This window comes from Haliaeetus albicilla, chromosome 10 (genome assembly GCF_947461875.1).
Source record: "Haliaeetus albicilla chromosome 10, bHalAlb1.1, whole genome shotgun sequence".
NCBI classification, from domain to species: Eukaryota; Metazoa; Chordata; class Aves; order Accipitriformes; family Accipitridae; genus Haliaeetus; species Haliaeetus albicilla.
Genome location: NC_091492.1, coordinates 33,945,430 through 33,963,847, shown reverse-complemented (window position 1 = coordinate 33,963,847; position 18,418 = coordinate 33,945,430). Strand labels below are relative to the sequence as shown.

At 36.3% G+C, this 18,418-nt stretch overlaps 1 protein-coding gene across 18 annotated transcripts in view; it reads left to right on the top strand.

Annotated features, from left to right (window-relative positions):
• Nucleotides 1–18,418, top strand: part of RIMBP2 (RIMS binding protein 2) — a 156,918-nt gene that overhangs the window by 40,952 nt on the left and 97,548 nt on the right. For all 18 annotated transcript variants that reach the window (XR_011326642.1, XM_069794901.1, XM_069794899.1 and 15 more), the window contains exon 3: nucleotides 96–233. Coding sequence is in view for 17 of the 18 variants with exons in the window: in XM_069794901.1 (XP_069651002.1) it covers nucleotides 96–233 (138 nt within the window). In the remaining variant the exon portion in view is untranslated. The remainder of the gene's footprint in view (nucleotides 1–95; nucleotides 234–18,418) is intronic.

Below are 18,418 nucleotides of genomic sequence, written 5' to 3'. Positions count from 1 at the left end.
ATGATGTGTTGTAGGAAGAGCAAGTGCTAGTCAGCTAGTACAAATGCAGTTTTAAGAAATTGGTCACTGGACTTGTTTTGTTTTTTTCTACACAGTTTGGAAATGATCCATCATGTCTGCAGCCTGCAACATCGCAGAAAATATTTGATCAGACCCAGTTTTTAGAAGAGACCCAGATTTCTAAGTCTCATGTCACCACCTTAAATCAAGAGCATCATCACTGGCAGTTTTTAGTAAGTCCTGTCTTTGTTTTTACAATTTTATCGCAACTGATGAATTTAAAGACAAGTCTAGTTTTGCAGTCCATACTGCTTCTGTTGGTTGGTTTGTTGGTTGGGTATTTTTGTTTGCATGTGCACTAACATCAGTGGGTTGGGGGTTTCTGAGGGGGAGTGTTTGGGAGAAGGAAGGTTTAGCTCCACAATCTATAGCAAATAGATTTTGTATTGATTTCTTAGAATCTTGTAGGATGGTAGTAGTACTTAAATAATGCACAGGTGTACTTGGGACATAATTTAAGCATGAAATGAGAGATTAATAACCAAAAATGTGATATAAATAGCAATTCCAATGCTTTGTTCTGGATGCATGAATACAAAAGTGCAGGATCCAGTGCTTAATGGTTATGATCAGCACATTCCAATCTGTTTTGGTTGGATTTCTACGTGTTTGCACATGTCCTGAGTTTAGGGCACCTTTTGCATTCAGAGAAGAATCTTTTAGAAGGTTCCTTTGAATACAAAAGCTACAGGATAATGTTAGTGTACCTGAAGACAACTTTCAGAGAGGTATATGTGTGCCAGTGAGGTGCCTTGAATTTTTCCTTTTAGATAAAATACTTTCACTTAAGTACAAAGACATTTGAATACATAAGTGGACAAATTTCTGTTTCTTTTTGAAATCAGAGTTGCATATGGAACACTACATTTTGTTTCGTATAACTAATAGCTGTTTTATTTGTTTGTGCTTTCATTACACCAAGGAATTTGCTACTTCTCGGACTGTGAAATTATAGTGGGTGTGATTTCATTTCTTTTCTTTTTTCTCTTTTTTTTAAACTTGGTAATTCAAACAAAAATATTGTGAAGAAGGAAGGCAAGCTTTTAGAAGTTTCCAGAGAAACTAGATTAAACTAGTTGTCTTGAGTTGAATTTTCAGTAATAAATGCATTTCGGTGAATAGAGGAGGAGATGTAGTGTGTACAGAGTTATCCTCTGAAAACTTGCCAGTTGCCCAAGATAGCTAAGCCATAATTTCGCTGTTGTCCTTTTTATGGAAGTACCTGCTTAATCAAACTACTTCTCTCTCTGCCCACTCCAGCATGGTTTTTAGCACAGATCAGTTCCTCATGCAGTTCCTTCTACAGCTGCAGAAGCCATTGTAATACGCATTTGGAAAGTATAGCATGCCTATGGGGAGTGAGTGATGGGCAGGTGACTGGTCTCATGCTACTGCCAGCAGAAACAAATCCTAGCACTTAATAGTGCATAATAATACTGGGACATGAGAATCCTTGTATGAACTTCTAGAATTCCAGAAACTGTCTATATTTTATCTATCATTTGAGAAACATTGAAAAAACCACAACTGACTGACTTGATTCTATAATGAGAGTGAAGCAAATAATATTGATAAGTTTGGAACTCTACATTGCCTTTATTCATTGTTTATTATTTAGTCCTAGTAGAATGAGAACAGTTGCTTCTGAATGGAAAGAAATGTCAAAACTTTGTGTCTGTCATTTGTTAGCAGTGGGGTTTTTGCTAATAGCTGAACCAAATTGTGTTAAAACTTGTTCTTTCTTTATCAAGAGTAAAGCATCCGAAATTGTGTTTAGACATACTATTTCAAGATGAAGTAGCATAAGCCATTTCTGTTGTCTGAGTTTAGATTTACCTGAAACAAAGTAAACTACAAGTTCCAGAGGTTCCATTTAGATACAAAATTCAGGGCTTTGTTTCTCAATCTAATGCTGTTTTACAGAGAAATATTCTTTTCAAATGAGATAGAATAACATTACTCTCCAGGGCTAAATAATTATACTTTTTGAAATTTATTTAACAAAGGAAAATTTCAAAGTTGAAATGTGCTCCCTAGATCTCTTTATGTCCCAACATTGGCAGCCATTGCTCTGAATTCTCCTTGCCAAAGATACAGATGATTTTATTAGTCTTGAGTTACCCTTTACGTTAGCCAATATGTTTACTATGGTAATACTTCTGTGAGTGATGTGTAAATAATGATTGGCTTGGACATGCTCTGCACAAAAACAGAGGGCCATGTGTTCAGGGATGATATACTGAATTTATTACTCTTCAGAAAACATGTTTCCTAATAGGTGACTATAGAGAAGATGGAGCCAAACTCTTTATAGAGATGCACAGTGAAAGAACAAGAGGCAATAAACACGGGCTCTAACAAGGGAAATTCTTGTTAGATCTAAGGAAAAAAAAAAAATCTTTAAAATTAAGGTGGTCATCTTGCAGAGATGTTGCAGAATCTCCTTCCTTGGAGAGATGAAAACCTCAACTGGTGAAAACCCTGAGCAAACTGATCCAGCTCTGCAGCTGGCCCTGCTTTGAGCAGGAAGGTAGACTAGGTGACCTCCAGAGTCCTCCAACCTAAATTATTGTATGATTATATAAATATGAATGCTCACTTACATGCATACATTTTTCTTTTTTATGATTATTGATTGTATATACCTGTCCTTAAAATATGGCCCCATTACATTCATAGAGAGTTCAAACAATAGATTCTTGAAAAGTATACAACAGGGAATACTAAAATCATGTTTTGGTATTGAAAATCATGTTTTAGTATTGTATGGTATCCTTCTGTAGACTACCTCAATAAATGTAGATAATCTTAAATTCTATAGAGAATGTACTGTATTACTTTTAACGTATAAGGGGCAGAGGAGTGGCTAATAAAGGTTTATTCTATAAGCATGCTTTATAGCTGTTAACACAGTTTTTGCACTCTGCATAGAGTTGGTTGCAATTCATTATTGCATAATTTAAGTTATACCTGTATTTAAACAAGACCCGATCCTATAACTAGACCTGCATGTATGAATATTTGCTAATACTGCATACTCTCCCATTTTAAAAATGAGCTATTATGCCAGCCTAAAAGCATGTGTGTCCATATCTGTGTGAAAAATATATGCGTACTGTAAGTCCTTTAGACCTTTCAGAACTGGCAGGTGTTATGAAAAATAAGATACTGTGACTTATTTTTCCGATGATAGTGAGTTCTGAGAAGCATATATGTTGGTCAGTTACTTGATCCACATCTCTTGGTGACTGAGTTATAAGATGTAGTTCATATATCACCTTTGATCTGCAAAGCGCATTGAAACCAATAAATAACAGAATAAAGAAAATTCGTAAAAAGATACCATTTTTCAACCTAATGTTCTCACTATTCTTACACTGTACCTCACTGAACTGAAAGTAAGGGCTTAAAGCTTTGCTTTAAGATCCTGATATTTGAAGCTTGAGGTTCTAAATTTGGTGCTGGATTTATTCATTTGAAGGATATGAGTTTGATTGCATCAGAAGTAATTATATTTAATATGACAAGAGAAAACTGCATAAATGTGATATTTTGAACGGCTGTTAATGCCTTCTTTGCATCTCTGCTTCTGAAAAGAATAATTACATAGCTGTGATGTGAACTGAATGTTAAGGTCTGGTGAAAGACATTTTTGGTAAAAAAAGTGAAGTCAATCCTCTAACGTTGTGTGTAGAAGTTCCCTTAACAGAAGGCACTTGAGAAATTAGGTAGCTGTTTGCAGACCCAGACCCAGTACGCTTACAGAAGACGAACTTGAGGCAAAAATGGGATGCCATTGAAATTAGTAGCAATTTTGCTGTTAATTTCATTCACACAAATAATTCATGCTTTCAAGAAGCATGAAGTTGTGTTGTAAAACAAAAAGCAGTGGTTTGGATTGGGGTCTTGAGAACAGAATAAAGAAATTATTATTTACAGTAGCTTATTTCAGTCCAGTGCAGACTCTATCTTTGAATACATTCAGAGTCTATTCTCACCACTTGGTTTATCAGTATTTAAGGGGAACACAAGCAATCTAAATGGTTCCTGGGCAGTAGCAGCCTTCTGGATGGAGGGTAAACTTTGGACACCCAAACCAGCCTCTATTTAAAACACTATTGTTTACATAGTATTTTAGTACAAATAGTACAGATAGAGCTAGATACTCTGATGTCAGGATTAAAATTTTCTAACAAAATATTAAATAATGTTTCTCTCATACTATAATTACAGTACTTTGGGGCTAAATTTTGACTTGCTGTTCATGCTTATTTAATTTTTAATGAAATGCCTCATCTATATCAGTAACAATAACTTTTAATCACTGACACTGAAGATGAAAAGAAATAAGTGCAATTTTTCATACTGTATGTTTCAGCAGTGGTTTCACTGCAAGAGGAAAATCCTGTATTTTAGTAAACAGCGACCAAATTTTTTATCTACAGACAAATGTTCCCTTCGCCTTCTGTCATTAGCTTTCCGTGTACATAAATATACCAGACTTCCACCAGTTACCTGTTAGTTACCAGGCAACAGCAGCATTTGACACTGCCTGCAGCTGCAGTGAATGACGTGCAGCTCCCTGATTGTAAATTAAAGTGCTCTGAATTTTGAACTGAGGTTGATAAAAAGGACATTAGTGCGAGTATAATGCCACTTTCACCATAGTAGCAACATGTCAGCAGAGTTTCTATAACAACAGCAGTTTGCTGAGATATAGCCCTCTATCACATTTTCATGATGGAAAAATTGCAATTGCTTGAGTCTTTTGCAATACATAGTTTTCTCTAAAATATACACTGTACTCCATTTAAGCCTTTTTGCCTCTGTGCGAAGCAGGAATCTGTCATGCTTCCCAAACATTTGCTTGGGTTCATTGTTTACTGAGGTCAGAGCATTAGATATTTATAATAATAGGCAAAAATTGGGCTGAAAGGAAAAAAAAGATTTTTTTAATTTGTAAATATTTTAAGTGTTGCTTGCTATTCAGAGTTGGTTTGCAGTCTCTTAATGATGGCAGAACAATGAGGCTGGATATTACTATAATAATAAAAAATATTAATGCTTCTGATACAATAGTTAGTGTTTGGCCTAGAGAGCTGGCTCTATGAAAGGAACTTTTTAAGATTACCTGTCTTTCCTGTGCCCTGTACATGTGTGAGATTTTTAGCGATGAAAGCAACAATATCCATGGCCAGAACCAGTATCTGGATTTTGATAAATGCTGAAGTTATCATAATGTATTTGAATTTTTATCATTTTGGGTCTCTTTCGAGCATTTTTAACCATATGGCAGTGAATTCCAATGAGCTATTTTAATAGTTTATTTCCCTTTACCATTCCATCATGTTTCCTTCTCCATATCAATGGAATGACTTCTATAACCTTCCATTTCTAATGATGTTTTCTAAATTAACTATTGCCTGTGCAAATGTAGAATTCTGTTTTTATTTTGTTGATAAAGTGCCAGTATAGTAAAAGCCTTTCCTATCTGCAGGCTGTGAAGAGAACTCCCATCAAAAATAGATCTTAATATGGTTTTAAAAACCCTTTTTTTCTAATCAGAGTTCAAGCAGGTTGTTAAATTCCTGAATGAGTAAAAGCAGTAAAAGGTATTTAAAGGCCCAAACAATGAGACGTGTCCAGTATAAGACTGGATTAAATTAGTAGCCATGAAAGCAGGCTGACATTTTTTCCTTCTTCCCTAGTACGTGATATTCTTACACCCTCAGTTTAAAAAGATTGTTGACCCAAATGTGTCCTTTAAATAAAAACACTCTTGTAATATAGTTTCCATCTTTTTTTTTTTTTTTTTTTGGTGGACTAATGGGAGCCATAATCAGGATAGGTCAGGAGGGGCACCAGCTAGGCGCATGTACTCTCCAGCACTGTTGCTGTTGCTGCCTGGGATTGAGTGGTTACATGCATGAGGGTGGCTGTTAAGGGAGCTCTGGAGAGATGAGGCATGCTCGGATGTTCAAAAGAGCATGGGTGAGTCAGGACTTTAGCAGTCTCAGGGCAGTTTTGCCTGTGCTGGATGCTGTGCTGCCTTGTTATGATTCTGGAAAAAATAGGCTATGTATTTTTCAAGTGTTATAGGTCTATAGTTGTGACTTCTTTCATGAATACATCCATTAAGCCTGCTGGTTTATAAATTTAAATGTGAGGCCTTCTGATAACCTTTATTGTATATGATGTATTCAAACCATGCAGATTCTTATATTAAAAATTAGGCTTTGGGGTTTTGTGACTGCAGATTTAGGAGACATCCCAAAATGATCTCGGTATAACTGAGATGTCTGTTTAGACTGGATTCACTGTTCAGTTAAGAGTAATGAAACATTCTTAACTCTATTCCTCTATAAGGAACAGAACCAATCAGCTAATTAATATCTAAAGAAGGTCAAAGATAGATTCAGGAACTGAATGCAGATGTTCTCATTCCCAGGTAGTGCTTGCAGGGCATGTTTTTTTCTTTTTGCGTTTTGTACTCTGTCATTTAAATGCATCCAGCCAACAAACAGCCAGTGACGCAAACCTTTAAAGGTGCCACCTCCCCGAAAACAATTATTTTCTGAACCTGGGATATGGTTTGAGATTCTGTTTAAGAGACAATGTATACGCTTTTTTTAAATCTTGATTTTGTGTTTATGGTTGTCTATATTTTCATAAATCTCACTACCCGGTGTTCTGTTCATTGCTCTCTGAAAGGACGCCATCTGCAAGATAGCTGTATATATTATCTTTCTCCTAAATGCACATTGTCACAGTCCCAGTTCCCTTTTAAATTGCCTCGACAAATGTAATACTTGTATCAGACAAGAAAGCTAAAGAATCTTAATGCATTATCAGTTACAGCAAAACAAAAGGCTTATGGAGCAAAGTGATTTATTACTTCATTTTTCTGAAACACGTTATAAGATTAGGTTTTTTTGCTTATTCTTTTTCCTATCCTAATTACATTTGCCTGTTGTTTAATCATCTTTAAGACAAAATAGTACAACTGAGGAGAGAACAGAATTTAATTAACTTCTGTCCTAATGAATCAAACTGCAGAATTTTGCAGTAGCTTCATTTGCAAGGCTTCTTGTCCAGTAAATTGGTTGGAGACAAAGTATTCAGGTGATATTAATAAAATACAAGACTTAAACCCCATACTAACATCTCCAGGCTCCGTGCTGTTACTACTGAATTCAGAGGTGAATTAGATGATGGCTCTCTGATTTTTGCTTGAGATTTAATTTACAAATAATTTAGGGGACTGATTGACTCTCTTTATAGGATGCATGAGAATTTACGTTTTGCCTTCAAATAGTTGTTACATCAAACCCAGCTGATGAAAATGATGGTGTATGTGAAAGCTTTCTCCAGTAGGAACAGCAGTAACACCTCTGTTGGTTATTTTATATTCAGGTCTAGAGCTATCTCGGACTCTGCTGAGGCTTCCAAAAAACTAACCATTTAATAGTAATTCTGCTGCTGGGTTTTATGTTATGAAACAACCATTTCTTCAATTTCTAGTTGTCTTCTAGTTCTCGAACTGAACTAGACTGAGTGCTTTAATGCATTTCTACGAGACTCTTTAGCAGCCTTCATATGGCCAAAGGTTGCAATCACTACTCAAATGACTGACTAGGTGGCAAAAGAATCTCTGTTCTGTTAAAACTGATAACCTAAAGCCAGAAGAGTCTGTATTCCATTTCTAAGTATCTGCAAGTCTTTTTGCCAGTGTTGGTGTTCATTTTTTTTTTCACATAATACAGGCCAAATTCTCATTACCATTAGTACCACTGAAGTCAGCAAGGCTAGTAATATGAGCAGTGCAGGCAAGACACAGTCTTATCTGTATGAATAATCAAATTGTTCTCTAGCAGCATATAAATGTAGATTAGATCATTATTTGAACAAACTTTCACTCTGTTTCCTGAAGTACTAGTGATTAGATCTGCAGCAAGAAGGCTGCTCAAAGCTACCAGACTTGCTTTTCACTGGCTAAAAAACACCAGAAGTGTTGGATCAAAAATCCAGTTTATATAAATGCTGTACAAAGTGTACAGCACTTTGTAAAGGCAGCACAGCTGGGAGAAATATTTTAAATTAAATCTCTTTCTGAGTATGGATATTAGAGCCTATGATGAGCCCGTGGCTTGGTGGTGTACATCAGAGATATAAGGCATATTGGGGAAAAGTGTATTGAATGTCAAAAGGATATATAAAGCTGTATTTCTGAGCTGTCCTCTTTCATCAAACATAACCAGAAAAACTGAGATGTGTGAACAGGAGCATATTAGTGTATGTTGAAGTTTACAAATTCCTGTCTTAACCTATGCTTAGCACTTATGCATATTTTATATGCACACATTCTATATTTGCATCTATGTTTGGGGATCTTAGTACAGCTTCCAAATGCAAAAGGCACTTTACTGACAAATGTTGGTTTAAAAAAAAAAAAAAATTCCTCTTAGGAAGAGTTTAAAACTGACAAGGTAAGTCTTGCAGGATGTTTGTGTTTAGATCAAAAGTAACTACATAACCACAAACTACAGTTCCAGAATTTTGAATTCTTATGGTAAATTAACCTGAAGTTAAAATTGAAAGTACTGTAGTCCTCAACATTGTCCTTCAGCAAACATTCCTGCAACTTGGAACATTCGCTTTATATCGGGAAATGGTGCAAGTTACTTTCTCAGTGTGAAGTACCGTGATGAGAATAGAATGAATTTGGGAGTTGGACAAGACCAGTTTACTAAAGGCATAGAAACTTCTGCTTGTCTGTTTAAATGGTTTTGAGACTGCATCTATGATTTGAAGCAGCAGTTGTGATTCTGCCCTCCAAAGAAGCATTCCAGTTCTGTTTCCAATTGATTAAGATTGGGTATATGAACTGCTGAGTGCATTCAGACACTTGAAAACATTCATGTGCAGCATGCAAGATTGCTGTTAAATAGTGAGGTGTGTGAAAGTATATGCAATACTTCAGTTATTTACCGCCGTAAATAATTGGCACAAGCGATTCCACTGATGTTGCAGGCAGCTCACAATGAACGTCAATAAGCATAAGATTTTGCAGAACAGGGCTCTTGGATGGTGTGTAAATACATTCTAACAGTACCTGTTCTGTGTGAAGACATGCTAACAAGTGTGGAAGTGTGCCCATCAGCCTTACCATTTTCTGTCATGTTGTGAGAGAGGCAACCACCAGCTATGTGCTGGACTGCAGGCTCCATAACATTTGGCAGCGTGATTTTTATAAATGGCCACCTTTTCTCTCCTTGGGGAATATATACCAGTATTGTACATCATCTGGGGCCTTGGTATGGCTTATTTTATTTTGGAGGGTCAGAAATTAACTACATTGGTTAAAACAAACAGTTCTGAAGCAGTCATTACTTGGGATGCTCTCTCTTACACTTTCCTTATGCACACAGCTGTCTATAAGGTACCTGCATTGCTCTTGAAGAAACCTTGACAGGTGGTTTTCTGTATTTGGGGGAAAGTTGCAGTGTAAGTGCCTTGCTTCTCAAATCTAATGACAGTGAGATCTCATTTTTGGATTTCAGTGCGTGTTCCTCCAAAGTGGCTGCACTGGTTGATTTTTTTTTTTCCCTTCTTAGAAAAGCAATAGTTTCCGACACGTTCAAACCGTTAGTTCATCATTACCTGAGAGGCAGTGGGTGAACAAGGGAAATGAGTCGTGCTCAGCATAGCAATGAGATAATGAGCTATATAAATAATTAGCAACAGATTTTAAAAATATGCTTATATAGAGCCAAAAGTATGTTGGCTTGAGTGCATGGTCTCAAAGACGTAATTGAGACTATTCATTTCAGCAAGGCAAATATGATTTAACTCTTTCTCTGTGTGGGTTTTTAGAATTCATAAAATGTGAAATGTAGTCATAAAGGAATAGAATATGATTCACAGCAAAGCACACTGCATTAAGACCACTCGTGAACATATTTTCAAACTTCCTGATTCCTTCTTTAGCGGTAGATGGTATGTCTTGTGTAGCTGCCATGAAGATTTGCAGATCGTTGCTAACAGTTGAAGTTCGAGAAACAAAATGGCATAGGCATCTTCACCTGGAGAAAAAATGAATGTAAATACTTGAAATATACTCTAACAGCTATATCATTTCAGTTAACAGAAAATAAAATGCAATTCTAGGCACAACCAATGCTTCCAAAGACGACTAGTGGATTCATTTCAATGGGATTTGATCTTTTACAAAAATCCAAGGCTAATGTTATTTATGAACTTTTATTGAGATAAGAAAACAGCTATATAACTGGATATCTATTAAGAAGGGGATGACCCATTATCTCTTTACTAATAGTTCCCTAGTTCCCTGTGGGCAGGCAGGATTTTACTTGAATATGGCAGAAGGGTGTCTAAGGAAGCTGTAAGACTCACAGCTATGATTGCACAATGAAATACTCCTGTTTCTGGCCACATCGCTCTGTTCTGTTCATGTAGCCATATGACTAAGCCATGTAGCTCTGTTTTAAGTATTCTGGCTGAGCTACTTTTTTTATTTTAAAATCCTGTGGGTTTATTTGTTTGTTTATTTCTATGCTACCATATTCTCCCCTAACGGCTGATGTATTTGTGTGTCATTAAAAAAGGGTCTCTGTTCTTTACATTTCTAGTTCAGTTTTATACATTAGGAGTTAACAGGTGGTTTGGACATGCATCTAGGCCTTGTCTTTCAGATGTGACGCTTGCTGCTATACACTGTATGGTCGATAAGTAAAATCCAAAATAATATTTTCCAATATTTTGGCCACATTGCTAATATAGTATTTATTAATTTTCATAAATAATAGTGACAAAATTGAAAATTACATACATCTATCTTGAGTAGGTTTGTCCTTATCATAGCAACCTACTGAAGAAAATATCCGTTATTCCTGAGGGTACACCCAGTAGATGAGAACCACTTGCTTTCAGAAAAGTAGTGCTGAAGCCAAGTAAGACCCAGTAATGTTACCTCAATGCTTTATTAGATAAAATTCATGTAGTCTTTTAACTACGCACTGAAGATGCGTGTGCTGGCCTAAGAGTGATGTGTGCTGCTGGATTTACATGTGTGCTGTGAAGCAGCTCATGGGCAGAAGTCCAGTCCCAGAAACACATTGCTTTCTTTGATTACTTTCTCTGCTAGTAAAAATAAGAAGCAAGGCCAAGGATATGAGCAGGCAGAGTCAGACTGTGACTTAGAGATGTGATACGTATGTTGGTTGTTTTTTCTTTTTCTCTTACGGATTTAAATGGAGATGTACTGGAGGGAAGCTGGCCCAGCTACGGCCCTGACAGTGCCTTGTTTTCTTTGTGGATTAACAGGGAACTCCAATCTGCAAGGCTGTCAATCTGGCCCCTTTCATCAGCACTGAATCACTTTAAAAGAAAAACAGTGCATGTGATTATCAAAAGCATTTCCATTTATAACACACTGTGGCAATTCAGCTCAGACACCAGAAAATGAGAACATTATATATTAAAAGGATGCTGAATGTGGAAATTTATGAAATATATAAATGTGGCAATAAAATATACATATGGCTGTCACTTTATGGAGTTGCGAATATCTATTGATGCTTTAAATGATGGTGTTCCCTTTACTTAACCTGTCTGTGATATTGTACACATCAGCAAAGACATTAGAGACTGGAGTCCAAAGAAACAGTGATTAGCATATTTTAAAGTTTCCTGCACTGACTGCTTAAGTACATTTGCATTAATAGAAAGATGAGACTCTTCATGATGTTCTCTGCGTGACAAAGACTAAAAATAGTTTTATTAGAACTTTGGCTCCAGTTCTACTAAATTTTAACAGTTTGGGGGGAAAGGAAAACACTTTTGAAAGGTTATAATTAATGAGTTATGTGTTGTTGGGTTTTTTAAAGTATACCAAAATAACATGAAGAAATTGGGACAAGCATGCTATTTTGTGCCTTTGGCATTTTGATGGTTTGCAGCCTAGCTTCCCACTTGAGATGGGGGTGGGCTTTGCTGTTGCCTGCTCTGAGCAGCTAGCCCTCTGCAGCTGTTTAGAAAGGAATTCAGCGTGTAAATTTGAAGATGATTGCACAGAAAGAAAATTCTGTTCTGAATTTACAAAGCAAAGCATTATGCCTACCACTGTCTCATGTCGAAAGGAAATCCAGCATGACGTAGCTTTATTTGAGAGAGCATAAATTGTGTTTAAATAGTTGACAGTTTAAAAATTTAGATCAAGGTCCAGAAAAAATTCAACCTTTGAAAACATCTAGTTTCCTGTTGTGATGGGATGAAAAAAATCACCTGTGGCAAAACAGCATGCATGTATAGGTATACTATTGTGGAGAGAAGACAAACACGCCAGGCTGCTGATGTGTAAGTGAAGAAACCAGCATTAGATCACGCACTGAAGTTGTGATGTGTGGAGTGAATTTTTAGGCCTGCTAGTTCCATTAAGTGCTGTCTGGGATGAGAAAGGGGAGTTTAGAATGTAGGAGCTACTGTTTTCAATTCAATGCTGTAACCATAAATGGTATTGTAATGGGCAGGGAGGTGATTATTAGAACTGTAACAACTGGAACCCACTAGTATTGTCATTGCCATCATTGCTGTATGCTCTAAGATCTCTACATGTGCTCTGGTAATTTGCAGTTTCTGGATGAGCATAACCATCCTGTCGCATAAACTGTGTTGACAGAGGAAAAATATAATGCTGTAAAAGAGATTTTTGCATATTTTTTATGAATGAGCATTTTGCTTTTCTGATGAAGTATATACTTATTTGTTAAGATGCTGAAGAGTTTAACAACTGTATTCTCAGCTATCTTTGGAGGCAAGCCCATGCACAAAGTTCTGAGTATAAATGCCATAATATTTCATAACATATTCTTGCAATACATGACCTATAGAATTTAAAACAGAATGTGCAGGAGGCCTCTGGAACTAGAGTAAAAAAGTAGAGTTTTCTTGCTTCTGAAGAAGTTTTCATAGTATGAGAAACATGTCATTGCAGACAACTAAACAAAGCAGTGTTGTAGAATAGATGGGAACAATGCATTTGTTAAGAAAATGATGTATCAGAAGTCCAGTCATCTATACAGATGTTAAGGAAATTATTATTAGTTGGTAACTCAGTTGAGTGGATGTGAGCTTAAATGATTAAAGCTCAGTCTTACACATAAAACCTAATTAGCCTTTTTAATTAAGGTACAGTCACTTACCGTAACTTTCTCATAACTTTCTCCACGTGGAATGGATGTGGTCAAATGCTTAATGAGATGTTTCTGGATGTCTGACTCCATGTTGCATTACTCTCAACATGCTCATTAAAGGATTTACTGTCAATTTATATATTGTAGGTAAACTCAACTGAGAAATACTGCAGGAGGGACTTATTAGGAATGATGAGCTATGATTTAAGACTTTGGCTTTTTTTTCTTTATGGAGATGAATTCTTCATATCTTCAGTTTACCTCCTGTATTTAAACAATTACATTATACAAGTGATCACTAGTCAAACATCCATCCACAGTATTACATTTAACATGTAGTTCAACATGTCTGTGCATTTTGTGGGTTTTTTTGCAGGGTTCATAGCTAATTTTCACTCAACTGTGATTTTCAAAGTCTTAATGTCTTATTTCTATCTTCAGCTGTGCTCCTATAGACGGAACTTTGTAATCATACTGCCCACTGTAGGGAGAATTCTGAATAGAGCTAAAAGAAGCATTTGTGTGTTAAAACCTTTTGTCTTTTTTTATTAACAGTTTTCTATATTTGCATTATAATTTGAAAAGATAAGAGGGAATGTGTTAGTCACATGCTGGCCTGTATTTACATGCTAATCTTGGTATTCGTGCAAGTACAGTTTCTTTGGGAGATTTAGCTGGAAGAAGAGGAAAGAGTCAAGTATATGCACTGAACTTCAAACCCATGAGCTATAACTTTGTAATGTGAGTAGTAAGCTTGCTAGAGGCAGTTCCTGATTATATGAGCAAGATCTTGGATTTGCTGGATGATTATTACGTTATGGAACTCTGAAACCTGTCTTTAGATGCAGCAGGCTCTGGGGCAATATTAGGCTCCAGAGCTCCCTAGCAATTTCATAGCAAACTTGATTAAGCCATTAAATTGCAGATCATTGCTGACAGTAGATTAATTCTTAATCTGAGTCCTATTCTGCACTACATTGGGAGACTTTTGCCAGGAGGCCAGTGGCTTGAAAATGGGTAATTAAATTCTGCTGTAAATACATTTTTATCTACCCTTCTGCTTGCAGGAGCTGGCAAACAAGCGAGAGCCATTAATTAATACCTGTAATTTGGTTTAGTGGAATAAGCCCTGCTCCTGTCAGATTCTGAAATGTAAACCAAGGCTGTGAAGTGAGGAATAAGTAAAAGATAAAGAAAGTTGACAAAAATGTATTCATAAGAGAATCTGTTCTTATTTCTCTCTGTAAAAAACGTTGGCTAGTTTGCAAATTTGGCAATACTTTGGTCTGAAGTCAATGTAGAAAACAATAGTTAGAAGCCCCCTGAATATAGGAAAAGTAACAATAGTGGCAAGATGTATTCTGGGCATTTCTCGATTGTGTAATTAATCCCTTATGACCCAACTTTACAACAGCAGGAGGTAATTTTAGCAGGTTGATCATCTCTGGTGCGCATAGAGTTGTGCACTGTTGTCACACAAGGTTTTTTTTATTGTTTGGATTTGAACCAAGAAATATTGTTTGCGGGTTTTATTCAGAAGTATCAGAAGGAAAGTAGAACCTTGTTTGCTAGCACCCTATTAACTCTATTCTCTTTCTATTCCTCTTTAAATCTTTCATAGGGAGTCTGACTTTAATTCACGTACTCCTAAGATTCCTATCAGAGGACTGAGGTTCATCCAGGGCTCAAACGGAAAGTGGTATAGCAAGAGGGAGGCCAAAATTGTGACACATCCTTTTGAAAGGATGGTATGAGTAACCAGGGGAAAAGATGCCTAGAGAAAGGATTGAGCATGAGCAGTTCGGTATGTCCATATTGGAATAGTGCAGGGAACTATCATTGCTTTCTAGTACTCGCCTTAAAATTGTTTCAACTATTTTGTAATTGTGTGGATAATTTTCTAGAAAAGAAGAAACAATAAGCCTCTGGGGATGTTTTAGCATCATTACAGGCTGTCTGTCTTTAGCTATGAGTCAATCTGAATTATATTCAAGGTGTCTCTTGGCAACCTAATGACATTAACCTTAGCAGCATTGTAGCTCATTTACTCTTTTGTGGTTAATATTGCAGGCAGAGCTGAGTTTTTGAAAACAGATGTTTGGAAACTTCAGAAGGTAAAAGATTGGCAGCAAACATGTCTATAAACTTTATCTGAAATGAGCAGGTCATATAAAGCAGAAGATATCTAATAGTGACACCACCAGGAAAATTTCAGTTTTCTGGCAAAGATCATAAGAGAAAGAACCATAGTTCAATGAAAAATAACATTGCTATACTTAACCTACCTCTGCTTTCTAAGGTTAATAAACCCAGAACAAGGGTAGAATTAATTTGAAGATCTAGCATATAAACTTGGGTAAGTTGTTAAAATGTAAGTTGGGAAAAAGTCCTAAGAGAGAGACACAGAGACAAGGAGAGAACGTAGGTGCAGCTTATCTGTTTTGGGCAATAAAAGTATTTAATGATTTCCAGTGGCAATTAAAATTATAGAATTGCAAGGTATTTGACATTTGAGGGGGTAATTAAAAAAAAAAGGCAAACTACTTGTTTGGAGAGAAATGCTTTTAAATGGACAAGGTTATTGTTAGCTGGCTTTGTACACAAATATAATAATTTATTTCATGTGAGGGTTTTTTTGTAATGAGTGCTTTCCATCAGAACTATGAAATATGTAGTGAGCAAGCCTGCTATACCATGATCTCTAGTAGCTTCACCACTGTCCTAGCTGAAAAAATTCCACAGATTAAAGATATGGTAAGATAGGCTTTTTAGGCATCTATGCAATCATTTTTTTTCAAGCCTGTGGAGCCAAAAGCCTTCTGAGCTTAATCTCTTTTTTACCTTCTGAACAGCATGATCATGAGATTTCATTAAGGATACATGCATGAAACATACATATATATATATATATATATGGGTTTATGTTTACATATTTGAGAGAGAGAGAATTTTATACATATTTGTATAGCTATTATGTCTATAAATACACATGCATGTCATATTGTGTATGTATAAAATCCACAGTCTGAGATTTGTTGCTTTGTTTTCCAGTGTTATTAAAAATTTAACCATGTCTCCAGCTGAGACACTTTGTCATTTTGAGAGCAATGTAAATGTTAATAATTAAAAACAATTAAAAAATGTGTTAAAAGTCATGTAATTTTTATAGGCTGGCTGACTGAATAATGGATGCCTCCTAGATTTTCTAGAGTGTCAAAGCATTATTAAACAAAGCCTTCTCCCATCCTAGAAGTCCTGTAGAAATGAAATAACCTATTTTGTCAATTTGGGAATCCAGCTGAGGTTTTGGAGTGAAATTATGATATGATCCCTGATGAGTCCCATAATGACCATACTGTGGACTACTCTGAAGGAGCTCTTTTTTTCCATGAATCCACATGTACAGGATTCCAAGCAACAGGTCAAATAAAAGGAATACATGTAAAAAAAGTCCTGAATATGTTAGTTTTTATGTATTCTGGAGTGACCATAAAGCCTACGCTGTAACCACATTTTACAGGGCTCAGTGCTCAGAAGTAAATACTACATTTCTAGCAAAGGGGAAATTTTGATCTCTTGTTCTGAAAGAATGATGAAAGAGCTAAGAAAACAAAATGCCTCCTCCCTTTTTCTAAAAATAAATGAATAAGTAAATAAAAAAGCCATCGCTGCATGACTGGATCAAGAGAATTTTATACAAGAACAACAGAATTATTCCATGGGTCGAGATAATTGTAGCAGACAGCACTCCAGCCAGAAGTTTAAAGTAGTATTTTTTGACTGCACTGGTGTTTTATATGGCTAAGCCTCTTGGCATATAGTTTAAGCATAGGCCTTGTGTGAGCCTTAGATAGGTAATCTTTTTACATTTCCTTGAAATCACTGTATGAAGGGTACAATATAGGATATAAGTGCTTCTTACTGCTTGTCTGTTACATCCCTGTCTGGCACCACTGTGTCTTACAATGAATCTGTGCCCACGAAACACTGAGTTAAGCCATGTTCCAAAGAGAAACTCTTAGCTATCACAACAGGTTCTTCCCGAAAACCTTTCTGCCTCACAGTGCTGCATATTTACTACAGTTGCTTGGTTCAAAGACCTGAACAGGACAGCAGGCAACAATACCACCCATACTAAGGTTAGCACTTTAATCCTGGATTTCCTATAGTGTAAAGGTTCTCCAAGCACATTGACATCAGTTCCAGAATCATCATGCAAACTGCCACTGCACTGATTCCAAAGTTTTATAAAAACGGGAATTTTACTTTATTTACTACTGCAGATATTTTCTAAAATTTCATATTATTGAAGCAGTTTTTGAGTAAGAATTAGACAACTTCTCTAGGACAGAAGTAAATTGGGCTTCTCTGATAAGAGAACAGATGACCTGATGTGTGGCTTATGCATTTCTGTTGTATGTGAGTTCATACAGCTCTGTGGAAGAGTCATCTTCAGATTAGGTTTGTAAGCAGGAATGTTGTCACAAGTGTCAGTGGCAAAGCACTGACTTTTTAATAATTTCCAGAAAGTGATGTTAAATGGCAGCACTGATCAGTAAGAGTAGTTTCACTGAGCATACAGATGGATGATTTACCACGTTGCTGGTTTACATGGTCACTGTCTTATGAAGTATCACTGGAGTTGGATTGTTCCAGGCTTTAATTGCTTCTGTTATTCCAAATGAATAAAAAAAAATCACTTGGTAGTCATCAGTTGTGGAAGGCAATTGGAAAAGAAAGAGCGTTTCCTCTGATTTTCTGAACAGAATTTTTTAAAAGAGTTCTGTGGCCCATTCTCCTCCACTGCTCCTACAGAGTCCTTGGTGTTGGAGGTTATACACTGGGGAAAGGCCTTTGGGCTCATACCTTTCTGTGCACTTTCTTTGTGATGGTGGGAGAGGACTCAAAGATCTCTACTAGTCTGGGCAGTATTTTGAAAAAACAGAGTTAATATTAAGGAACAAGTTGATTCCTTCCGAATTATTTCAGGCCTCTGAACCAACTACGTATTTATTCTATTGAAACCTCAGCTCGTTCATTTAGTAGGTTAGTTTATATTTTGCAATGCAGCTAAGCATTACCTTGAAAGAAAAAAATGTTGTCTTAGCTCTTCACTTACCAAAGGGAAATGATGGAAATTAGTTCAG